Raw genomic sequence first — 26,576 nt, 5'->3', positions numbered from 1 at the left:
ATGTGTGCTGTGGATGGCAGAGAGGCAGAAGCGGGACTGCCCAAGCTTCTGGAGTTCAGAAGATCATGATGAGTTACCAATGCCACACACTGAGCTACAGGATTTGAACTTCACTACAGAGCTTGGATTTTGCTATGATCTGATTGTAACAGTGCTCTAGTTCTTCCTTCTTAGAATAGAACAGAAAAAAAAATAAGTATGTAACTTAGTTTGGATTTTGGAGGAACCCACAGATAAAAGATTTTAGAGTTCTAAAGAGAACTTAGACTTTCCGTTTTCTTTTTTTTTCCACACCATGTAATTTTTATTTAATTGAAATTTACATCCCAATTCCAGTTCCCACTCCTCCTTTTCTCTCCCCCCACATCCGCTCATCAGAGAGGGTAAGGCTTTCCATGGGAAGTCAACAAAGTCTAGCTCATCAGAGACGGTAAGGCTTTCCATGGGAAGTCAACAAAGTCTAGCTCATCAGAGAGGTTAAGGCTTTCCATGGGAAGTCAACAAAGTCTAGCACATCACTTTGGGGCAGCATCAAGGCCCTTCCCATTGTACCTAGGCTAACGTAACCCTCCAAAGAGAACGAGCTCCAAAAAGCCAGTTAAAGCAGTAGGGATAAATCCTGGCCCCACTGCCGGCGGCCCCGCAGTCTGTCCCAGGCACACAACTGTCACCCACTTTCACAGGGCCTAGTTTGGTCCTGTGCTGGTTCCCCTGCCGTCAGTCCAGAGTCAGTGAGCTCCATTTAGCTCAGGTCAGCTGTTTCAGTGGGTATCGCCCTCATAGTGGCCCACGCCTTTCATCCCAACACTCAGGAGGCACAGGCAGACTGATCTCTCTGAGTTCAAGGCCAGCCTGTTCTACAGAGCAAGTTCCAAGACAGGCTTGAAAGCTACACAGAGAAACCCTGTCTCGAAGAATAAAACAAAACAAAAGAGACAGAACTTGGACTTTTTTTAAAAATTTATTTATTTATTAAAGATTTCTGTCTCTTCCCCGCCACCGCCTCCCATTTCCCTCCCCCTCCCCCAAATAAGTCCCCCCCCCCTCAGCCCGAAAAGCAATCAGGGTTCCCTGTCCTGTGGGAAGTCCAAGGAACCCCCACCTCCATCCAGGTCTAGTAAGTTGAGCATCCAAACTGCCTAGGCTCCCACAAAGCCAGTGCGTGCAGTAGGATCAGGACATTGAGCCTATAATTAGTAATCCTAGAGAAGCTAAATAAGGAGAACCCAAAGAAAAACATATAGGCATCCTCCTGAATATTAACCTTCAGCAGGCAATGAAAGGAGACAGAGACAGAGACCCACATTGGAGCACCGGACATAAATCTCAAGGTCCAAATCAGGAGCAGAAGGAGAGAGAACTTGGACTTTTAAAGTGTTGGAAATTACGCAACTTTGAGACGGTTTCATGTTTGATTTTAAGATGAGCTCTTAAGAACAAACAGCAAAGGTTGTGATTTAATAGTGATGTGTTTGTGTGCAGCTGACAAAGGAGGAGTCAGCTGTGTTGCCTAATTTTGGTCAACTTGGCACAAGCTAGAGTCATGGAGGAAAAGGAACCTCAGTTGAGGACTTTTTAAATGAGATTGGCCCATGGACACGTTTGTGGGGCATTTCCTTAATTGCTAATTGGTGTGGGAGCACTGAGATCACTGTGGGTGGTGCCATCCCTACACAGGTGGGCCTGCGATATATAGGACAGGCAGAGGAACCAAGCCAGTGAGCCCCGTGGGTTCTACTTTGTGTCCTGCTTTCGGGTTCCTCCCTGAGCTGACACCGTAGCTTTCCTGCATGATGATGCACTGTAATTTGTAGGCCAAATAAACCCTTTCCTCTCCAAGGTGCTCTTGGAAATGGTGTCTTATCACACCAATAGAGAAACAAACTATCAAATTTGGTGAATGTTTGTTGAACGAATGAGTGAACTCAATACATTTGTTCCTCTTATTCAATGTAATTTTGTTGTTTATTTGTTATGTCATTAGTGAAGAGTAAGTTGCCAATACTTTTGCTGTTAAATTATGTAACATTAGCTTGGCACTTTTCAGTCTAGTTTGCTATATAGTTTCTATGCTCCTTTAAATTTTTACTCTAATTAATCGCTTGGCCATTAGAGCAAACTGTCATAGATATTAGACTTTTGATTAATGTTTTGGAATTAAAAGCTAGTTTCCCCATAAGCATTGCAATTTAAATTAAATTTCATGTTAGCCTTTTCTTTTAATTAAGTCTTTACCAAGGAGACTGCGCATAAATAATAAAGACCAACTTTTAAAAATGCAAATATTAAGAAGAAGCAAAAAAAAATGTGTTCAAGACTGGGATAGAGTTAGGTTTTTGTTTGTTTGTTTTTAAGACAGGGTCTCTCTGTGTAGACTAGAGAGACCTGCTTATGGAGACCAGGGTGCTTTTGAACTCAGAGATTCACCTGCCTCAGCCTCCCAAGTGCTGGGGTTAAGGGCGTGTGCCAGCACACACGGCGTAGGACTTGTGACACACACGTCACGCTGAGTCCTGTTCTGCTGCCCCCTTTGTGCAGAAAGCATCTCTAAAGCTTTCGGCTTGTGCTGGAGATCCAGTAATACTTTACCTCTGGTTATCTCCTCAGTGGCCCAAACTAGGAATCTTTTAATTTTTATTTATTTTTAATCTATATCGGTTTCTTGCCTGCATGGATGTCTGTGCGCCACATGCATGCCTGTTGTCCACAGAGGCCAGAAGAGAGTGTTGGATGTCTTGAAACTAGGATTACAGACAGTTGTGAGGCATCATGCGGATGCTGGGAATCAATGCAGGTCCTTTGGAAGAGAAACCAGGTCTCTTGACCTCTGACCATCTCTCAGTTCCCCCCAAATAGAAATTTTCAAAGCTCAAAAAGTTTCCCTCTTCTTGGGGGTAGAGTGGGGGAATGAATAGGAAAGGAGAAATGTAAGGAAGACAATGTAAGCTGTTTCCTCTAATAGATGGATTGATAGGGTTGCCTAGCGAAGGGCGTTGGCCTGCGATAGTCCACTGAATAGCCCACAAGCTCCAAAGCCAGCCCACTGACCACAGTGATGCACTTCTGTAAGCCCAGTACTACTGATCCTGAGGCTCACTGGCTAGCAGTGTAGACATCTGTAAGCCCAGTCCTACTGGTCCTGAGGCTCACTGGCTAGCAGGGTAGACAGAAATAATGAGCTCTGGGTTCAGCGAGAGATCTTGTCTCAGAAAGTAAGAGCTTTTCCAGGCTCTCCAATATTTGCTCAGATGAGTAAGTCTCCCTGTGTCTTCTCCTGACCACACAGTCCTGGATCTCTTGTCCCATGGGATGTATTTTCTTATCTGTATTTTGAGGCATTACGTATTTCCACTCTCCTCTAATTGGAACACAAGAAGAAGCTCTTTTGCCATTCCAAGAGAAGGAATACTGAAAACAGTGAGGGTCCTGCTCCTCACAGGTTCCCAGCTGACAGGATGGATCACACTAGAAAGATTCTACTAAAGCAGAGTGGGATTATATTGTCACCATGTCTGTGGGGACGGAAATTAACCATTCTCTTCTGTTTTTCCCCCTCCCATCTTGCCATCTCCCATTCTCACCCCTGTTCTCCTCCCCATTCTTTCCTACCAGGGTCCTCGTGGTCCCGAGGGAACACCAGGAGAGAGGGGCCCACCAGGAGAAGGGTTTCCAGGACCAAAGGTAACAAAAGTTTCTGAACCAGTGGAAAAATTGCTTTGTCTTACAAGGTCATGGATTATAAAGCGCTAGAAGTCAAGCGTTCTCCTGGCCATTTTCACCCTTCTAAGTAAAAGAATATGCAAATTTCTCCATAACATGAAAGCACATATGCATGAAATTCATAATTATACAATAAGTAATCAGCAGACTTGCATTTTGTGTAATTATTGCATATTAATTAAAAGTTATCTTAGTTTATAGGCACTAAAGCTATGTGCATTTGTTTTGGGTCCAGAAGTTAAGTTACTGAGTGTAGCTATGGCAACCCTTGGCTTACAGCTTTGTTTCTACTAAACACAGATAAGGAAGAGAGTTTAATGCTCCAGTTTTAATAATATTGCTTTCAATATCATCAGAAGAGTAATTTCATCACAAAGAAAGAACAAAACGTTCTGAGACAGTCGCTGTTGACCTGGAGTTGGGAAAGCAGACTTCCTTCTGCTTCCTCCTCTCTGTGTGTTGGGCAGTTCTTTCTGTAAAGGCCCAACATAGCAGGTTCTTCAAGCGTTCTGAGCCCCTGATAACTGTACAAGCCTTGGCTCTGTTGTAGTCTGAAAATAGCCACAGACAGTGTATGAATGATGGCCTGTGGCTGACCAATAAAACCACATTGACAGAAGTAGGCTGTGGGTCTGGTTAGTGGTCTGTGGTCGGCCAATTCCTGGTCTTCTGTCTATAGCATATCTGCCAGTGGCCACACAGAAAACAATTTTCTAATTACTTTGGGCCCTAATCCACAAAATTTCAGAATAAGAGACATGCTTGAAATCGTTCATCATTTCCGAAGTCTTTCTCTGAAACATACATGAGAACCACAATCCTGAGAACCACGTGCAGCTCTCCAGGTGTCTAAGAATCTTTACACGTCATTGTTTCTCAGGCCTGAGCCCTTAGACAGCCACATGGCTCTAAGCATCTCACTCTTGCCTCTCTTACCATGATCAACATTCGGTACCCATGAGAAACTTACATTTCAAGAGGGGAAAGCAGTTGGCTAAAGCAACAGACACTAAATCGTGAGTGATAGATGGGTTAAATTTTAAAAGTTTTCCTTGTTAAATTTATTTTAGATTGGAAATCATATGTGGGATAAGGTTACCTTACTCATGAAATGCCTTTGACTACCAAGGAATCATGCCTAAGAGAGCAGATCAAATGCAGTTTGTTACTATGTTTCAAAAATTTTTTATGTGGTTTCTTAAGTATTTTTACACCTAGTAGACTTCTAGTCATGTCTAGCCCAAGCAATCTGAGAAATTCAAGTAGCCAGAATATTTCTCTTTCTACCTCTGTGTGTTAAACCAGAGGAGGGGGTGAGAATATTATGTTAATTACTAAGGTACTAGAAAGTACAATATTCCAGGGAATGCCTCAATGGCATGTCCAGCATATTCTTATATGTAATACAGTATGGGCTGGAGTAATTAAGAGTATTAGCTGCCCCTCTAGAGAGTTCAGTTTTGACTCCTGATCACATGTAACTCAAGCTCCAGGGGATCTAATGCCCTTTTCTGGCTTTTGATGGCGTTGGAAATGCATGTGGCACACACACATTCAGGCAAATCACACACACACACACACACACACACACGCACACACGCACGCACGCACACACACAAATGTTATTATCATAGCTTGTTCAAGATTTTCCATGAATCCTTATAACAGATTTTCAGTTGATTTTTATAAATTGAAACATTGAATCAATAATCCAATTTCAGCAAGCATTAGTTCACAGGAGAGACAAATTTTCCTTATCACCACGAATCCATTTCTGTCATTAGTAAGGGAAAGCGGCTTGCTATCACTAGCCACATCGCAAGACTAATTGCTTCTCTGATGGGATTGGAATTTAGCTCTTTTTCAGCTTGCGTGATGCTGTATACGTGCCTTTTTTGGATAGACCCATTCCTGTTTTAATGTTGAAACCAACCTTTTTTATTTCTGAGTTGCAAAGCTCAAAGTTCGAATTACTCATTTTGAATAAACAGTGAGTTTAGATGCTTGACTTAAAAACCATTAATGTGAACCATAATTCTCAGTAACTGTAATAGAAACTCTTAAAAGTCTTAGTTTTCTTTGTGCACTGATACCTTTCCAATTTGCTTTCAGGGTGAAAAGGGTTCTGAAGGACCAATTGGCCCACAAGGATTGCAAGGCCTGTCAATCAAAGGGGATAAGGTATTGCATATAAAGTATATAGTGAAAGCCATTATAAAGTAAAATTATTTTTGACATTGTTCTTTATTCGTGTGCAGTTTGAGTTGCATATAATAAGACAACCATCCCACACAGGTATCTAGGTAATTATAAACTAGAAAGTGTTAGGTATTTTACTATGTGGGATGAATTATAATGTGAAAATTCACATTATCTGTATTTCAAATAATTCCTCACTTATTTGAGTTCTAACTTTCAATGCATTCTGTCATGAGCAATGCATCTTTGAAACCAAGTATTAGCAAAAGAACACACTTGGTAAAGAAAAGTATGATGGAGGGAGGAAAGGGAAGGAGAAATGGTACAATTACATTATGACCTCAAAAATTAAAAAAACCATACTGACTGTAATATATTACATGAATATGTATCTATGCATCTATGTACCTATCTTTACATCCCTGGGCTCTCACTAAAAAAATATTATCTTAAAATGAAGCTAGAGTAAGGGAACTTGTTTAAGAAAACTGTCTTTTCTGTTCTTTAGCAGGGACTTTCAGAGTCTGCCTAATGTTAGGCGAAGGTCATGGGCTCCTTGCAGTGAGGGAGACCCATGCTGGTAGAAGCCAGTACCAACTCAGGATAAAGATGCAAACTGAGGTTTCTGTAGAATTTGAGCTTGTGTTGGCTAGTTTGAGGCACAGTCACAAAAGCATAGACTGCCATCGGATTGGATGCTCCCAGGGAGTGGAGATAATTTCATGATTGAATTTTTAAATGAATTTCCTCTAGCAGTTATGGGAAAATAGTTGTGGATGAGCTGCGACCAGTTAAATTTTTATAAAAAGAAAAAGTAGAAGCACTCAACTTTAGACAATGTCTGAATGTTTCTTGAGATTTGAACATTTTTTTATTATTAATTTACCTGTGTTTGGACACGATGACAAAGTACTCTTGCTTCTCTATGCTCCATAACATTGCCTGGGGTCTGTGGTCTCACTGCCAGGTCTTAGCTGACAGAAGCTGCCTTACTCCTCGAAAGTTATTTGTTTTCTTTAAAGGGCTCTGTGATTAGGAGTAGAAGCTGGGATGGAAGCTACTAGAAGTTGATCAGACCTTAAATATCAGTGGGGAGTGAAAGTTCCCAGAAGGAGGAGAGTTAAGATATATGTCACATGTGTGTATGTGTACACAGACACCATACAAACACACATGCACACACACACATGCATAATTAAAACGTCATGAACTTCAGAGGAAGTGGAGGGCACAGGAGCCGTTGGGGGATAGAGGGTGGGACATAAACATCCATGTGCGAACTTGCAGGAATAATAAAATAGATGTAAAAGCGATGCATGCAAAAGCTAGAGACCCCGTGTCAATCATGAGTCATTTGTCAGCCTTGAAGCATATCATTATATTATTTATATTAGAATAACAACTGAAGATTGTTTCAAGTGTCTAGTTTCAATCAGCAGTGATATATTCGCTTCTGACTGTATTTAGTTAGCAAAAATAATGGTAAACAGTGAACCATGCAAATTTTAGATCTAATACAAGTCTTGGTTCTAATAGGTCAGTTCCAAGGGTAACTGCAACTGTGAAATGCAAAATGCTTCGTTCTTCCTTTGGAGCTGCGAGAGCATGGTGGGCGCTGTGAGCCTTCTAAGCATGGTGGGCGCTGTGAGCCTTAGCCTTCCAAGAAAACTTTGAAACACCTGGACACAATCACATAGAAAAGCTTTTGTTAAAAAAAAAAAAAAGAAAAGCTTTTGTTTGCTGCTCCCTTACAAACCACCTTTGTCCACTCTCTCTTCACTGATCTTTTTTTCTTCCTTTTTCTATTATTTTAAGTAAAACTCAAAGTTCAGAAACTTTGCTGTGTGATTCAAATGACAATGTAGTACTCCTACCTTAAGGCTGACAAATATGTAATTGATAAATAAAATAATGAAGTACTGTCAGGGTCCGAGACCAGCCTGGACCATAAATTATTTCTCAAATTGGAGTGGAGAGGTGTGGGATTAAAGACACAACTCACATGACTTTTATTGAAAGGGAGTTTTCAGGGATCCCTCGTGAAGTCCTGAGTTCACTTCCTGAAAACCACCCACGTTTATTCTCCAAACAGCTTTTATACCAAAACATAAACGGAGGGGGAAATTTATTAGCATTCTGTTTCCTAGGTAGTGGGAGTGGGGGGGATGACTATGGTCACTCCCACAGCTTTCTATGCCCATTTTGTCAACTCTTCCTATCTATCTTTCTGCTCTGTCATGTGGACTGAATTAACACCTCTTTCCCAGGTGATCTCCCAAATTACAAAGAAGGAGCAGAGCAACGATGTTAGCATATCCTGACCCCTTGTTCAGGATGGTGTCCTCAGTTTGTCTCAAAAGGCTAGGTGACCACCTTCTGTATATCAGGTGCAAACTGTGGCCTGAAATTCTGGCCACCATACAATGTAGAAATAGGGGCCTGTATCATATGGCCCTACAAAGCACTTAGAGCACAGATATTTATTTATTTTCTTTAATAAAATGATTCATTTTTACATAGTACTGTGTAATATAAAGACACTTTTATATGAGCGTATATTATAAGTTTGGCATCTTCCCCTTCCCATGATCCTCCCTTCTCCAGCCCAGGAGTCCCACAGACAGTTGTGCTTCTACTTTGAAGTCATATGTGCATACAGGATTTTAGGTAACACATAAAATCGAGGAACGTGAACAAGAGAAAGCATACGTCTTTTGAAGACTATCATAATTCTCTTTGTGCCATTCTCTCCAGTTGTACCCATTTAAAAACACTTATTTGTTTATTAATGACTTCATGTAGTGATCAGAGGTTTCCTTTGTGCAGTAGGGTTTCTCCTTCCACCTGTACATTTGTCCTAGGGGTCAAACGCAGATCGCCGAGCTTGTGTGCCAAGCACTTTTAGCCACTGAACCATCTTGCTGGCCTAGTTGTTTCCATTTTTAAAAAGCTGGGGGCTGGAGAGATGACTCAACTGTTAAACGGTAGCTCACAGTTATATCACAAATGATATAGCTTCATTCCTTATGGCTGAAAGAGTTCAGCTGTGTTATACCACATTTTTTACCCATTTCTACATTGTTAAACATTTAAATTGGTTATTACCTTAGCTCTTATGAGTGGTGCTAGGCCAAACACTGAGGACAGCCTAGACATTTAATCGCAATCTCTGCATGAAGGGGGTCTTCGCTCTCTTTACTGACTCATTGCAAATTACTGGATTTGAGCTGGATTCTGGAGTCAGCAGACTTGAAACTAACCGCTGTCATCTTGTCCTTCTTGAAGGTCATCAGGGAAGTGGAGACACAGAAAGTAGTTTTAAAGATGATTAAAGTAGACAACGCATGACATCCACTGAGGACAGGGCCGCTGGGGATGAAGGGATCAAGTTCTGAATTAGAACATTCTATCTCTGAATTAAAAACTAAACACCTTTTTATTCTAGGGTGTGTCTTGACACAAGTTAAACATGCTTTAATTTATACAATCTGATCCACTTATGTGATTTTGTTCATTAATAACTATTTAGCCCAAGTTGCCTGCCCGTCTTTTTGAACCAAATGTCACTGGCACACAGGCGACCTGGTCATTTACATTTCCCGTGTGGCTGTTTACATGCTACTAAAGCAGCAACCTTCGGTTACAAAGCAGACCTTCTGTTGGCTGTCAAGCCAAAAAGATTCATTATCCAACCTTTCAAAACGAGGTTTGCTGACTGGGCCTGGAGGTACAGTATTGTAATTCTAGCCGCTCTGGAGGCTTAAGGAGAGGGAATCACAGATTCAAGACTGGACCACAGATAAGTACAAGGTTGACAAAAACAACATCGAGAGCTCGCACATCAAAATAAAGTGTAAAAAGAAGGCTGGGAATCTGTCTCGGTGATAGAGAGCTTCCCTCACCTGAATCGGGCCTTAGGTCCAAACTCAAGGACCCTGCCCGAAAACATTGACTCTCCCTGATGTATTCTGCATATAATTGGCATTAAGACAAACGAAGTGAATTTGTTCATGCTGCTCAGTGGTGTTCTTGACCTAACTGTGGCTCTTACTGACCCTCCCCCTTTGAGGCTGTCTCTCTTCTTGGTCTGTCGGGGTGCTCTTCTTAGACCATGTTGCTGTTCCATTTCTCTGACCTCTAAAGACCAGAGTTCTAGAAAGACTTGTCTCTGACCTCTGTTTCTTGGTAAAGTCACCCAGGCATGGCACTAACTTAATTGTCACTATTTTGAGGGCCCTCAAACTGAGTCCCCTAGTCCCAATCTCTCCTACTTATGGTCTTCGCTTAGACATCAGTTTTAGGCTTTTCAAATTTAGCAAGTCTGGAACAGGGCTCCCGGTATGACTATCACCCCAGCCTAGCTTGCTTTCTCCTTCTCAGTAAGTGGTAGCTCTCTTCCTTCAAAAACCCTGTGTTCTTCCCAGTCAGCAGCAGATTCCGTTAGCTCTATTTCATAAGCAACCTAGGACCTGAGTACACTCACATACAGCCATCTTTTGAGACATGGTGCCACTACGTAGCCCTTGACTAGCCAAGAACTTGCTATGTAGATTAAGCTGATAGCTGACTCACCTAGATCTGCCTGCCTCAGCTTCCTGAGTGCTAGGATTAACGGGGTGTGCCGCCACACCAGCCTTCACTGGTAACTTCTTCTTTCTTTTCTTGGAAAAGTTTGGCTTCTTTCATTTTGTTTCCTTTCATTTTTTTTAATTTTTGACATGTTATTTGAAAAATTTAGAAAATTTTTTCAATTTATTTTTCTCAATAAATTGTTAATTTTATACTTTTGGATATTAGCTGTGCTCCATAAGAAAATGTTTGTGTTTTTGAAATCACTTTATATAGCTTGAGTTGTGAGAGAAATGACTGCTACATCTAAACCGATACAAATTCTAGGTTGTTCTTAAATATTCAGGAATATTTATATATACAAATACATATAACAACATTTAGAGGTCATGAATCTGAAAAATAGCAAGGAGGGGTATATGAAGAGGTTTGCCGGGCAGAGCAGGGAGGGGTAAATGATGTAATAATGTTATAATCCCAAAAATTAAAATAAATAATAATGATTTCATTAACAATAGCCAATTTAGATGGAACAAGTGAAGACGCCGCCATTTTGGCGCGTCTGAACGGCAGGTTGTTGAAAGGGAGTGTAGGTTGGATTTTCCATGCTGAATGTGTCCAAAGCATAAAGACAGATCTTAATCTAGGCCAGTTCCGGATTAGCAAGGCGAAGTAAATTCTCTTTTGTCTACTCATATTTTGACAGGGGGATTTGGGACCTGTGGGTCCCCAGGGACCAATGGGTGTTCCTGGTATCGGAAGTCAAGGAGAACAGGTAAGTGGTTCTTGCTTTCCCTTTTCTGGCACAGACATTTCATCCTGGTCCTTGTGTTCAGGGAGGACCAGGCCTGTGAACATCTTTGTGCTCAGTTGGCAGTAATTCTAGCAGACTTTAAGTTCAGAATAATGCAAGAAAGGAGAAAATGTATCATAAGGAGATTATAATTTTAGGGCTTTCAGAAATTCAGAACACAAATTATGTGTTTCTTAGTGCTATGTCTTCCTCTGTTAAGACCTTATTAATAGGTAAGTGTTTTGCTATAAAATTTTATATTTGTAGTCCCCCTTAGCAGAGAAGTATTTTCTCACTTACTGGCGTGTGCGTGTTCCTCTCTAAAGTTTCTGTATTCTCAGCTCTGCCAACAGAAGAGTCTTTCAAATTCCCTATATCCATCTACCTAAGTGTAGCATTGGGATTTAAGGAAGTACTGGGATCAGGGCTGACTAGTTACTTTAAAGGCATCCTTCCCCCAAAGAAGCAACCCATGATGGGATTTGTTTGTAAAGGATGTGGGGCCTCTGTGGTCAGAAGACAGGAAGGATGGCTGCATGCTCAGAGCAGAACTACTCAGGGAAGCTGGAAAACGGTGTCAAATGTGTGAAGCCCAGACATCAGCACTATCTGCTATTGTTCCATCTCTGCCTTTAGCCATGTAGTCTTGTTTCATCAAAGCCACCAGCAAATACAGACGTATTGTCCTGGTTAGGGACTGGAGAGCTCATTTGAGTAAAATTGAATTATTATGTTTCCTGGAGAATGCATAGTCCTTCCTTGATGTACTTTGATGGAAGAGAAAGGCTTGAAAGTGAGGTAATTCCAAGTCTCATTGTTGACCTGAAATGTGAGTTTATTCCTAAGAATTTTCTAAAATCCTTATTATTACGTATTTGTTATCCCAAGCAATAGTAAGATTGTCTACTATTCCTTTTCCCACATCCTCACCCTGGGCAGAGTTCCGAGTCTAATATGTTAGGAGGGTTATGGTACAGAAAACATCAAGATCCATCTATAAATAAGTGTTGATAACAATCAGACCTCAGTATTCTGGCTACTGAGGATCCTGGGCTGACTCTTAGGATCTACAGTTTGTCTGTTGGGTCCTGCAGGACTACCTTCTGGCCCTGAGATCCTGGCAGCACTGTTAGATCCTGGGTTTTGTGGTTTCTTGAGGCCGAGATACTAGTCCGCGGCTGACAATGGGGTTCAAAGACAGGCCAGTCTGTCCAGATGGTCTGGGGATTCTGGACCTCCCACCTGCGGCTTCCTGCCTTCCTGTTCCCTTTAATGCTGGTTCTTAATGGAGACTGTTATGTTTTTAGTGAAAAAAAGGTTTTTTTTTTAATTTCTTTGGATTTTATATGCCCTTTCTTCATTACAAAAGAAAAACAAAAACTTAGAGGCAAGATGTCTTTACAGGACTGACCCCATAAATGACCCTGTTGATGGGGAGCAGAATGAGTGGAAGTGTTCGTAAACTGTGCAAAGAATTCATTTTCTCTTTTAAGAGAAATGGCACAAACGCTACTTAATCTCTGCTTATGCAGTCATCCGATTCCGTTCTTAAATTTCATCTATCACGTTCTTGTGCTCATCACTTCCTCTTGTTGATTCCTTATAGAAATGTATTTCCCCATTCGAATATTTATGAGGAAGATCTGTTTCAAGCAACCTGTGGACAATGTCCTTCAAATGGTCTTCATATTTTAATTAAATATTTAGTCACTCGATCACCTCAGATGTTTTGCAGAGTGAAATGGAACAAAAGTAACCATACGTGAACATGTAACCATAAATGCACCACGTACCTGCTGTGGTATTCTGTTCTTCTTCTGTTAGGTGATATTTGCAGACAGCTATAAATGAGAGAATTTCCTTCTTGGAACCACGGTCACTCCGCTAAATCGTGGGGACTGCTCAGTCTCATCAACCGGAGACAAAGAAATGATATTTGTATTTTATTTTAAAATGTATTTACTTTATTTTATATGTATGAGAGCTTGCCTCATACATATAATGAACATGTATGTATGTTCACTCTGTGCATGCCTATTACCTGTGGAGTCCAGAAGAGGACATCAGACTCCCTAGTACTGGAGTTACTGTTGACTGCCAGCTGCCATGTGGGTGCTGTGAACTTAACCATTCTGTTATAGTAGTAAGAGCTCTTGGTCACTGAACCGACTCTCCAGCCCCAATATTTATATTTTCAAGATAAACCAGCAGCTGTACTGTCTAACTGGAGCCAAGGAGATGGCTTTTTGTAGTATATAAGGATAAATTAATAATGTGTCTTATAACTATTATTTCTGCTGTTGCAGTTTATGGCATGCAGACAAGCATAATTTTAATGTTTTATCTTGATAGCCTTTAATTTTCTTTTTTCCAGTGGGGGCCACATTTTCTCTTTCCTGACACCAAATAAAATTCCCAACGGAGCACAGACTTTGGATCTCTTTTAGACATCTGAAGCTGTAGGGCACAGGAATTGTCTTAGACCACAGGGAAACACAAATATTTACATTATGAGTCATAATAGTAGCAAAATTACAGTTATGACGAAGTGACAAAAATAATCGTATGTCTGGGGGTCACCACAACATGAGGAAGCTTATTAAAGGGTCACAGCATTGGGAAGGTTGAGAACCACTGGCTTAGAATGAATGAGAACTCACATACATCACTCTATCCTCATCCTAATAGTCAGAACCTAGTCCACATACGTACACCCAACTCCAGTAGGAAGCAGGAGTTGTTTTTGTTTTTTGAGACAAGATCTTGCCACACAGCATTAGCTGGTCTGTAACTTACTATATAGACCAGGATGGCCTGGTCTTGTCGCCTCCCAAGTGCTGGGATTAAAGGTGTTCGCTGGAAGCATGAGATTTATTCCAGGTATTCTCATGGACCAACTGACATTTCTCTTCCTATCCTAGAAGGAAAGTCTATGCATTGGGGTTTAAACAGTGGTGATTGCTCGGACGCTTCCCGTGGTGTCAGCAGTTTGTAACGCAGAGCTATACCTTCACTTCAGAAGACACAGGCGTTCCCCAAACATCTTAATTTCACTAACAATGTTTAAAACTTTTATTCTAAAGGGGATTCAAGGTCCAATTGGTCCACCTGGTCCACAAGGACCCCCGGGACAAGGCTCACCTGGTTCCAAGGTAACTTTATGAATGACAGAAAAATGCAATGCATTTAAAGTATTATTGTTGTTTATGATTGATGTTCAATGACTTTGCAAGAGAACAGATGGAATTAACTTAAAAAATCAGAACATTCTATCCTAAGTGATGCTGATATTATTAATGGCTTAGAAGGCATAATACATATTCTTTTTGCTTTAAGTGTTTTTACTTGTATAACCTTTATTTATATCTTGTCTTATTTTTAATTATCGAGACCCTATTCTAAAAGTGCAAGTAGGCATCCATACGGCGACCCTCTCTGGGTTGGCGAGCTGACATTCTCACCAGCGTTTCCACAGTGGGTTCAACTTCCAACACCTAAAAAGATGGAGACAGAAATGATGTAAATAGTCAAAGTTTTCCTTGAATTTTGGAATCATATTACCATTTAATTTGGAACTCTTCCTCATTGCTTGGGGAGAGGCAGTTATTACAATTAGTCGCCTTCCACATTGCTTCAAGGATCCCTATTTGTTGTTCTAAATAAATGAATGATACGTCTCAGAAAAGCTTGCTCACCTTGGAGCACACATATGAGACAAAAACCATCATTTATACTCTTCAGATTATTGATTTATATGTTGGCTTATTTGTTTATTCATTCATTCATTTGTCTTTTGGAGTGTGGGGAAGACAAGATCTTTCTGTATAGACCAATTGAGATTACAGGAGTGTGCTCCTGTGGGCCCTTGTTTTATTTGGGATGCATTGAGAGTTTGGGTTGTTCTCTGGTTTTGTTGTTGCTCTTGGTTAGAGATCAGTAGGGTTTTCAGTGTATGTTTAACTGTTATGTACTGTATCTTTTTAAGGTGTCCCTACAGGTATATACCACATGGTTTATAGTTTAAGTCAAACTTACAATAAAAATCCATGTAACTGAAGGCACTTCATATGTAACTACATTGTGTGTGTGTGTGTGTGGTGTGTGGTGTGAATTATGAATTAGGTACATAAAATTGTCTCACCTTGTTGATATCTATTTTGAGAGATCAATGTCAGGAATGTATTACTTTCATTGTGCATAATGTTTAAATATTCTTTCCTTCCCAGGGAGAAATAGGCCAGATGGGACCCACAGGCCCGAGAGGACCAATGGGAGTTGGAGTACAGGGTCCAAAGGTGAGTTGAGTGTTGCTCAAATGCAAGTAGGCAATTTACAAAACACATTGGAAGGTTTCCTTCACATCCAAATGCAAGGAAAAGCATGCATATATATGCTTAGCTTGTTTCTGTTAACTTTAAAATGTGGCTAAGAGGAAAAGTATAATTATTTCTTAGTTTTCTTGTTTTTTCTATTGGACAGGATCATTGTAAAACTCATATTTCCCTTGGGATAGGGCCCTTGTTCATCTCGTTTGTTATTGGATGCCAGTTTTAACAACATGGTGGGCTTTTAAATACTGCTGAGGGATGAATTACTAATTTATATAACCTTCACAGGTTCTGTTAGATACTGCTGAGGGGATGGAGCCCTACTTTATATAACCTTCATAGGTTCTGTTGCCCATCCTGAGGGTGTGTAGGCCCCAGTGAGCCACCCTGCATTTTGAACCTCACCATTATTTGACTGTCACTGCCAAGATTCTTAACAACACTTGGGTACTAGAAGAACAGTCAGACGTAGGCTTGACAAGAATGTACATACATCACAAAAGACAATAGGACATTAATGAAGCAGCAAAACTATCATTCTTGCATGGCTTTGATGTAATATGTTCTATGCTAAGTGCTAAATATGTATGTACACATATGTGTTCATGTAAAATACAGTTTACATGTCAGTTTAGAAAGACAAGCCACAACTTGTTAAAGATCATCAGGTAGACTATGGAGGTTTGAATCCCAGTCTTTCCAGTTAATCTGAAGTTTCTCTCACTTAAAAACAAAATACCTTGCGGCCTGACAGCATCTCCTTTCATGTCCCCCCACCCTCCCTCGTCTTCGTGGTATCGTAGGTGCTTCTTCTCTTGTCTTACTTTTGCCCACGCTCCCGCCATGAACATGTCCCATTTCCTTTTGTACACGACAGACTACAAGTTTCCTCGACCTGTAGAGTAGAGGCGGCAGCCTGAGGCCACAGAGCACACAGTCCTCTGGGTGCTGCGGGAGTCCCGGCTCACGTGGATTGCCGCTCCACCTCTTCCCCACGGTACACCCTCTTCCTAACTGGAAAACAGGAAATACACAAACCACACATTGTCCTTTTCATTTTCATCCTCTGGAAATTAAACAAACAGCTTTCCCACGTGCTCAGGGGACCTTCATCTTTGCCGCTTCTTTGCTGCTTTTGTTTCTCTTGATTCCTAAAGATGCTCAGTACTTTATGCTAGGTTCCTATTGTTAGAGGCCTTTATACATCCGGATGGTAAGCTTTTGGTGGCTGGGTTGCTAATTATCTTCTAGGTTGTAACCTGTGTTTGTCCTTTTAGTGTATAGTTTGACAGTTTGATGTGTTTCTCTCTTTTATGTCTTGTACTTTTAACATGTTATTTTAAAACATCTTAAAGTCGTGAAAATATTCTAATGTCATTTTCTGAGAATTTTATGCTTTGTTTTTTTAAAGTTATCTTTTTTTTTATCTATATGGGCTTTAGCTTTGTGTGGGGTGTCAGTATGAGGAATCAAGCCTCCCATATTGTTAATGTGTGTTCAGTTGTTGAGAATCCGTTTAGCCACACTGTTTGCAAAGCCATCTATGCCTTGTATCAGTTCGCATGGACTTGTCTGTAGGAATTAGCGCCTAGATCTCTGTTCTGCCCCTGCAGCTATGTGGATTTGTCTGCACTATCACCTTTCTGTCCTGATTCTTTAAGCTGCAAGTCAGAGCCAGTTGCCCAAGGACCAACGGTTTCTGAAATGCTGGAGGCTGTTGTTTATGGGACATAACAAGTCACAGGTTTTCACTCCCTTAAACAAATTTGTTTGGCCCTGCTACACCCGATTTGGTTAATCACATGCAGGAGGGAGAGATGCAGGAAGGATGTATGCCAAGATGTGCTATTGCCCCTGATTAGATGTAGGTGGGAGGTGTGAAGGCAGGAATCACGTCAGGATATCTTCTTGTCCCTTATTGGACCTGATGGGAAATACGGCAGCCTTATGGGGTTACCTTTTTAAGTCTCTGCAAAATGTGACTCACTGCTGTTTTCTGGGAAACCAGGATGGATCTGGACAGAGTTCACCATCCTGGCCAATATTTAATTAAAACTGGCTTCAAATTTGGCTCAAAATTGTAGTAGTGGTTTTATTCTTACCCTGTAGTATTAATACATGTGCAAAACCCTGTATTCAGTCTCCAGTACTGTGTAAATTTGTGTGGCATTGCATGTCTGCAGTCCCAGCACGCAAGAGGTGGATCGATAGTCAAGATCATCCACGAGTCGTACAGCAATTTAGAGGCCAACCTGGGATAGATGAGAACCATTCTTAAAATATCCCATCATGTGACAAGAAAATATTCTTATTGTCTTTCTTGCTTATTATTGATTCTAACACATTTTAGAATTGCCAAATCTAATAAAATATCTCGTTGAATCCACAGATCAACTATTGAGTTTTTCCCCACTACCAGAGTAAGGCTTTTTCATCTTTTAGGAAATATTTTCATTTTTCTATAAAGTTCTTCTATCTCATACCTTAGATAAGGTCATTCCCAGGCTCCCCAAAGAAATCTTGTCAGTATGAATTGTTTTCTTTCCAACAATTTCTGATTAGCTTTTAGGGCATGTTGGAGAAGTACTTGTTTTCATTTTGGCACATTGAGTTTTAGCCATAACCACCCTGTGAAATCACTTACTATTTCTGATTGAAGAGTTTCGTACTCTTTTACACAGAATCACGTTGTCTGAAAAGAAACACAATTATATGATGCTTGCTGTAATTTTTTGAAGTACTCTCTTAAGTCAAAGAAATTCACTTCTATCTCAATTTTGCCACTTCCCCTTATTTATTATAAATAAGTAATGCATTTTAGTGAAGTCTTATTGTACTGAAATAGTTGTTACCCTGCTAATCTCATATATTAGTGGAGATTTTAGATGTTGGGCCATTCTTGTATTTTTTTAAGGTTAAACTCAACTGCTCATGGTATTTACTTTTAAAGGATACTTCAATTGATCAATCTTATACTGAAGACACTGTGGCCTTTTAAAATAACCATTTATAGTGTTGCTAACATACAACAAATATGCTTAGTATACCATATGGTAGATTTTGGAATATGGATAGTCTTGAAACCCCCTCACAACCAAGATAATAAAGGCATCCATTACTCAGAGTTACCACGCATCCTTTGCAAACCTGCTCCCCCTAACGTCTACACACTGATGTGTTTCCAATGACCTGCTCCACCTTTGCTTGCTTTTGAGGCAGATATTGCTTTTGCCCACGCGGAAGATTTATTTTTATAAGCACTTCGCAGGGTGTGTGAACAGTTGCTTCTGTTGCTGAAAAGCCTCCTATCATTCAGGGTACCACAATTTACTAATCCATTTTCCTGGTGGTAGAAGTGCCGGCTGTTTCCAAGCTTTTGATGTTACAAATTAGAAACATTTATCGAAATGGCTTTAGACATTAGCTTGTCTTGAGTAAACATCTAGGGATGAACTGTCCAGCTTGAACCAAATGGGTACTTTTTGCCTCTTTTTCTGTTTTTGTTTTGTTTGGAAAGTTCTGTAAAATAGAGAGCATGTTCTTCAAAGATTCGGAAGTGTAGTGTGGCTTGGCTGGAGGGCCAACAAGGGCTTTATTATCTTAGGAAGCGAAGAATCCGGGGCGGTGGTTCTCAACCCCCAATACCGTGATTCTTTAATACAGTTGTTGTGACCCCCACCATAAATTTTTTGTTATTACTTCATAACTGTAATTTTTATGTTGTTATTAATCATAATGTAAACATCTGATATGCAGAATATCTGCTATTTAACCCCTGTGTGGTGTCATGACCCACAGGTTGAGAACCACTGATCTAAAGACTTTAAATCACTAGATCTGTTTGCTAACAACATTGTTTTTACTAAACTTGACTTTTTAATAACATTTTGAAACATGATGCATTCGTTAATGTTTTTCTTTTTCTGAAAAAAGTTTTTAATGTGTTCTTGAGTGTGTGTATGTGTGTGTGTGTGTATGTGTGTGTGCATGCGTGCATATGTACCGTGGGCACACAGGAGCCTACTGAGGTCAGAAGAGACAGATGCCAGATCTCCAGGCACTGGAGGTTAGACCTCTGTGAGTCACTGTGTGGGGACTGGGAACCAAGCCCAGGTTCTCTGCAAGAGCAATGAGTCTGCTTCACTGCCGCCCCAACAGTCCAACCATCGTTTAGCATTTTCCAAGGCACTGGCTTGAAGTTTTCACTGGACTTTTAAATGTTCTTTACAAGACTATACTGTGTGCACACTCAAGTCAGCGTTCTCTTCTGGTACTTTTAACATTTGCATCTCTCCTCTTGCTCATTTGCCACTAGTTTTAGAATCATCACCTTTTAATTCTATGGGCGAGCTTCCTTTGTTTTCAAGTTTGCTCTGTTCCTCATTTTTATCATACATTTCTAGTCAGTTTAGGTTTATTGTGGTTTTCCCCCCTCACTAGCTTTTTCAGGTTAGTTGACTTTAAATTAGTTCAACATAGTTTGCAGGGAGAACACTTCTATAGCAGTTGAGAGCAGTATTTATGTTTGGTGAATGATTTAAAGGAGTTGTTGCCAATCACGAATCACCTGGAAAGAAGAGCTGCACCTCCCCGGTCAGTCCCTTTTGCAGCGGTTATAGAGAGCTAGCATGCCAATGGCACCGCTGAGCACCCTGGGAAACCAGAAATCATCTGTAGCCATGCTTTCAACAAACCCTAGGGGAAGATCCTTCCTGGCCTCTTGCCAGCTTTCACTATGGTTGTCAATCCTCAGCATTCCTTGGCCTGTGGGTGCACTCTTTGCTCCTGCTGTCTCAGAGTTTTCCGTTGTTTACAGAGGACAGTATCTTCCTTTTTATTTTATTTATTTTTTATCATGACTCCAGTCACCTTAATAATCTCGTCTTGACTTGATTATATCTATAAAGACCCTATTTCCGACTAAACTCACTCTTTGGGGATGTCACAATTCAACCCATGGCAAAATAAGGAAAGGAAAGAGATTAGGTAACTTGCCCAAAGTAGTTGCTAATCCCATTTCTTCTCTCAGAGGCTTTCTCAGTATTGTAAGATAAATCCAAAGACCTCACAATTGAGGTTCACAGTAAGGACATCTCACTGAAATATCTGTTTATCCACCAGGGGGAGCCGGGTGCCGTGGGGCTCCCGGGACAGCCTGGGGTCCCAGGAGAAGACGGAGCCTCTGGAAAGAAGGTAATGTTATTGTTTTCATATTATCAGAGTGTCAAAACCGTGGCTCCAAAGAAACATCTCAGTCCTCCTGGACCGAGGCTTAATCTACCCAGGGCAGACTTTATCTGTGAGAACGAACCTTCTTCTCGTTTACCCCAGAAAGCACCCGGTTCCGTGGTTACCTTGGTGCCGTATGCGCTCTTAGCTTTGGCTGGTGTTTTGGCCTTGACACCTCCTTCTTTCTCTAAGAGTTCTAGAAATCACAACAATTTAATCTCAAACAAAACCATTTTTTCTTGCCGCAAAAGAGAGAGTCTGTAGATGCATCTAGGAAATTAGTCTGTCTCAAGGGCACTGAACTATTTTCTGCTGACATTTGAAGTACTCGGTTTTCAGCAAAACTACTGAAAAATAGCAGATGGTGAGGTGGGAGGTCTTTCTTGTTGGAAGAAAAAAAAAGAAAAAAAACCATACTCAATATGAAACTGAGCTTAGGGCTTTGGAAACTGGGAGACAGGAGTTCTTTGTGGTATTTCAGCTGCTCTGGTTAAAAGGAAGTTTAATGCTAATTTACTGATTTGATAAGCTTCCATTTTTAGTTTTGAGATGACAATAAAGGTCTGGCATGTTTTAGGGGGTGGGTTCTACATTCTGTCCTCCAAGAACCAGCTGTGACACTTGTGTCCTTTCTTTCAGGGAGAAGCTGGGCTTCCAGGAACAAGGGGCCCAGAAGGAATACCTGGGAAAGGGCAGCCAGGCCCCAAGGTATGCAGATGACAGTTCTACAGGAGGCAGCTGTCTGTGTTTGGTCCCCATCTAAAGAGTCAATTTAGGAGCGAGATGACTTTCATTCTGACTATGTCAAACAGGTTTACATCTTGCTTAAATTTATGGATACTGTCTTGTGAACTTTTGGAAGAAGGCAAAGGTATATTATCTGCCTCTATTTTCCCACGTCCATCCTAAGACCTAGCACAGAAAAGAATTCAACAGATATTTTTTCAACATGCGGTCAACTGATAGTTAAAGAAAGCATGGGAAGGAAAAGACTTCTCAGGATTCATTGTTAGATCCTGAAAGTACCTAAAGTTTATTCAAATATTTATAGATTTTCATATAATAGCAAGGATGGGGTTTGTAGCTTGGTGAGAGAACGCACTTAGCATAGGCAAGGCCATGGGTCAGGTTCCTAGTCTAAAGTATGAATAAACAACATGGCACTTTTGTTCTTCCCTCTAGAAATGCCACTTGAATAACCTGATTTTGTTGCTGTTGTTGTTTGTTTGGTTTGGTTTGGAGACAGGGTTTCTCTGTGTGAGCTGTTCTAGAACTCTGAAGACCAGGCTGGCCTGAAAGTCAGAGATTTGCCTGCCTCTGCCCCCCAAGTGCTGGGACTAAAAGCATATGCCACCATTGCCCAACATGTTTTTATGTCAAAATGAGAAAATATAAATTCACCCACAGGATTAGATTTTTAGCAGCATAACATACCATCACTAAGGGGCCAGAATTCCTATAGCTTGTATGCAGAGTTTTCAACCACAATGCATACATATTAGTAGTCTATTTATAATTCTATTAAAATACTGATATCTCAATTAATCAGCCTTGTCAAAGTATTAACTAAAGTTAAAACCTTAGTCTTAAAGGTGAGAAACTGAAATTTAAATATATCTGTACAATTTCAACCACTTGAACCTATCAACTTTTTCTTCAAACAAGGAGAAAGGAACACCTTTTAAAACATAGCGTAAAATGTATGTTTAGAAATTCTGGCCTATCTACAATCAGAAGTGAGGCTATGCAGAAGGGTGATCTGAAAGACCTGAAGTTTAGGTAATGAGGCGGCTGGAGAAATCCCCAGAACAGCAGGAGCACATGAGTACTGAGTGTGGGAAACCTGAGAGAATGGGCGTCAATGCAGGGGGCAAAGGTATCGGAATGCACCCATCACCAAGGAGAATGCAGCACCCGGGGAGCACTGCTGCTTCATGACACGCTTGTGCACTGAGGTGATTAGGTCTGGAGGTTGAATTCGGTGGAGGACGAAAGAAGCGAAATAGCTGCGGTCCTGCCCTTCTCTCCATGGTGAAGCAGGTGCTGTCTGTATGCGTTTATCAGCTGTGTCCCTGCCCTTAGTTAGTGTGTGCTCTGCAGACCTGGGTCTATCCTTACGGATCCAGTTGGAGGCTCTTGTTGTTTCAGCAGAGCGTCCTTTTGTTGATGTGTTAGTACCTGAGTCATTGATTGTAGTCCCTGGATCAGCTGGGTCTGCCTTACCCAGGGAATATTTGTTATGCAAATTATTGGGCCATTGTGGACACCAACTAAATCAGAAACTCTCTCGATATGGGATCTAGAAACCTGTGCTCTCTCAAGCCCTCCAGATGATGGGGATCCTTGTTTGAAAACTGCGGCCCCACCAGGCGTACCGGCAATGTGCTCCACTGGGTGTGTGAGCAATGTGCCAGTGACCTCAGCCACAAACCCAAGGAGAAAGTCCTTCACTAACCTGAACCCACACCTGGATGTAATGCCCCGCAGTAGAGCCTCACTGAAGGAGAGCTTTTGTGGAATGTAGCAGAATTCTTTATGGTTGTGGGAACACTGCTAGGTTCTGCCAGGCTGAGGAGCCACGGGAGGCAGTTTCCAGCTCTGCTGCAGGTTACTGCTTGACTATCCTTTTACCAACAAAATTATTGGCCTTCTTATGTAGAATGAACTATTCTCCCCAGTGGGGAAGAATGGGGCCTTGATTTGAAGAATGTGTCTTTTAATGTTTTTAGACTGAAATACCATGGAAATTGAGACACGGGATAAAAACCATCTCTTTTCTGAAATATCGGGTGTATTAGGACCATCTGTGCACAGACTCATGGTACAGAAGACTCAGGAATTCAAGCAAAGTACTCTGCCATTCAGAGCTTAAAAACATCAAATCCTTTCGAGTGAATGACAAAGCCTGGGCAGGTTTCTTAGGAGCATTGGCAAACCTTGGGTGGCCAGGCCGTGCCTAGCAGGTTTGCCTGAAAGCCGCTGTTTGCTGAGATCCTGGCTCTGATGTGGTGCTGTGAGACCGTGTGCTAATACAGCCGCTATATCTTTGTAATTATTCCATCAGGGCGATGAAGGAAAGAAAGGGAGCAAAGGAAATCCAGGACAGAGGGGGTTTCCAGGACCCGAGGGGCCAAAGGTATGTTTCTTATATTCTCAGCTGTGCTTTGAGGAGATGGTAACTGTGTCTGGTTTTAATAGAATATTAAATTTCCACTTCAAATTTGATTACTTGTTTCCTTCCCAACAAATACATGACAAAAAACCCCCAGAGGAAAATGTCTTTGGAAAACGTTCTTTTTCCAGACCCTAATAGGATGGAGTAAAGAGCTCTCACAGAGTATATAACCATTTGCGTTAGATTCTGGGAGACTCTACCGCCAGTCAGCTCTAGTAAGTACGTAAAGGTGGGGCCATAGCACACCCTGCGCTCCAGCATCTTCTTTAGCTAAGCAACAGTGAGCCCAGCCCTCACTGACAGGTAGCCTCCATGATGCTGAAGAGGCCTCTGAAGGCCTGTCCCATTGTGCTCTGCTTTGAATCATCCGAGCCAATCGCTCATACAGGAGAATGTGGTCTAGTTCCCAGAGCAATCATAACAATACAGAGTTTAACAGACACATGTCTCTGGCACTCAGTACATGTGTACAGGCAGACATGGTGCTGGAGCAGGAGCCGAGAGTCCTACATCTTGACCTGTAGGCAATAGGAAGAGGTCAGAGACCCTGGGCATGGCTTAAACCTATACAGGACCTCAAAGCCCACCCCCACAATGACACTTCTTCCAACAAGTCCATACCTACTTTAATGACATCACATTGCTAACAGAGCCACTCCCTGTGAACTTATGGGGCCAAGTCTATTCAAACTACCACACAGGTTATCAGAAAAGAGCTGAGAAAGTTTAACGAATAGGTAATGAGAAAAACGTGTCTCTTTTTGAGTTTTTAAATTAGATTTATTAACTTTCTTTTAGGTGTGTGCTTTTTGCCTGCATGTATGCATGTTTACCATGTACATTACTGTTGCCCTTGGAGGCCAGATAAGGGCCTGGAGTTAGTGATGGTTGCTAACCATCACGTGAATGCTGGAAATAGAAGCCAGACCTCCCACAAGAGCTGCAAATGCAGTTCCATCTCTCCAACCCCAAGAGAGAAACTTTTGAAAACTGGTGTTGACACTTCAAGGGAGCTACAAAACAGGATTGCCTGTGGAGCCGTGATTGGTCATAGCCTTAGGGCAGGGGTCCTCCGCCTGCGGCTCACAACCCTTTTGGGGTTGCGTATCTTATATACTGTACATCAGATATTTACATTATCATTCTTAACAGTAGCAAAATTACACTTTTGAAGTAGCAATAAAATAATTTAATTGCTGGGATCACCACAGCACGAGGAACTGTGTTAACTGTGTTAGTGCAGGTTAGCGCTTTTCAGTGTTGTGGGGAAATTGTTAGAAATCCAGGTTTCTTGAACTTGCTTCCAGAGTCTCCGAGATTCAATTTTAGAAAAATTTTTGGGGATGGACCCAGGGATCCATGTTTCTTCAAGGGCCACGGGTAGTCTGAGAAACAAAAGGACTTGTCATTGCTTTTTATATTGTAGCTAATTTTATTCAAAGTAAACTTGGTGTTTTAATAGAGGGATTTTTTTAAAAGATGAATAAAATTAATTTGCTTCTTCTGTCTTTAATTCTAAAGCCAGAGCCGTGTGGCCAAATCTGCCAAGTTTTGCTGTGGCTGGAACATGGTCTCCTCATTACATCTTCACCAGCTTTCTGTCCTTCACTGCCCAAGCTTGGCTGTCCTTAAACTCACCTTGTAGACCAGGCTGGCCTCAACCTCAGAGATCTGCCAGCCTCTACCTTCCCAGTGCTGGGATTAAAAATGTGCCCCATCACACCAGGCTCTAAATTCTTCTTTAATTCCTTTTCACAATTGGAAATTTAGCTGGGTGGGACCTTGTCTGGAGGTTACCACTCCCATTATTCCCTTGCTTAAAATGCTCATCACCTTGAACGAAGGATTTAGCTACATTCCACTTCCTGATACTCTTTTTCTTCTTAAAATTTACATTTGTTATTTATTCTAATCAGCTTGCTCCATTTCATTACAAATCTTCATTAGAGTTACCACTAATAGCCACACAACAGAGTCTATGCAAGGCTGTTTTGAGATATCTTCTGCCAATGCAACTAACTCTTCATTTTAGCATTAGGGAGACTTTTTGGACAAGGGCAAAAAGTAGCCACTTTCTTCACCAAATCACAAGAATGATCTCTAGGCAACAAACTAAAACTCTTCTCCTCTGAAACCTCTTGGGTGAGCCCCCAACAGTTCAAATAACTCTAAGCAAAACAAAACAAAACAAACAAACAAAAAACTAGTTCAAATAACTCTGTCTTCCATGATCCTACTAGTATGGCCTATTAAGTCACGTGTTTAAACATTCCACTGTTTTCATATCCCAAAGTATCCAAGTTCAAATTTCTCCAATGAAAAATAAGGTCGGGCCTATTACAGCAATACCCAGTCCCTGGCACTAACTTCTGTCTTAGTTAGGGTTTCTATTGCTGTGAAGAGACACCATGAGCATGGTAACTCTTATAAAGAAAACGTTTAATTGAGGTGGTGGCTTAGAGTTCAGAAATTCAGGCCATTATCATCATGACAGGGAACATGGCAGTGTGCAGGAAGACATGGTGCTGGCTACATCTTGTTCAGAAGACAAGAGAAAGTGGAT

The 26,576-nt window shown here is 41.2% G+C and overlaps 1 protein-coding gene across 1 annotated transcript in view; it reads left to right on the top strand.

Moving 5' to 3' along the window:
- Positions 1-26,576, top strand: part of Col28a1 (collagen type XXVIII alpha 1 chain) — a 158,296-nt gene that overhangs the window by 61,821 nt on the left and 69,899 nt on the right. The window contains exons 14-21 of the mRNA XM_075953716.1: positions 3,613-3,681; positions 5,833-5,901; positions 11,195-11,263; positions 14,365-14,433; positions 15,508-15,576; positions 20,731-20,802; positions 21,478-21,546; positions 23,903-23,974. Coding sequence (XP_075809831.1) covers positions 3,613-3,681; positions 5,833-5,901; positions 11,195-11,263; positions 14,365-14,433; positions 15,508-15,576; positions 20,731-20,802; positions 21,478-21,546; positions 23,903-23,974 — 558 coding nt within the window. The remainder of the gene's footprint in view (positions 1-3,612; positions 3,682-5,832; positions 5,902-11,194; positions 11,264-14,364; positions 14,434-15,507; positions 15,577-20,730; positions 20,803-21,477; positions 21,547-23,902; positions 23,975-26,576) is intronic.

This window comes from Microtus pennsylvanicus, chromosome 19 (assembly GCF_037038515.1).
Source record: "Microtus pennsylvanicus isolate mMicPen1 chromosome 19, mMicPen1.hap1, whole genome shotgun sequence".
Classification (NCBI taxonomy): Eukaryota; Metazoa; Chordata; class Mammalia; order Rodentia; family Cricetidae; genus Microtus; species Microtus pennsylvanicus.
Note: the sequence above shows the minus strand (reverse complement) of the source record. Positions and strands in the feature narration are given on the sequence as shown.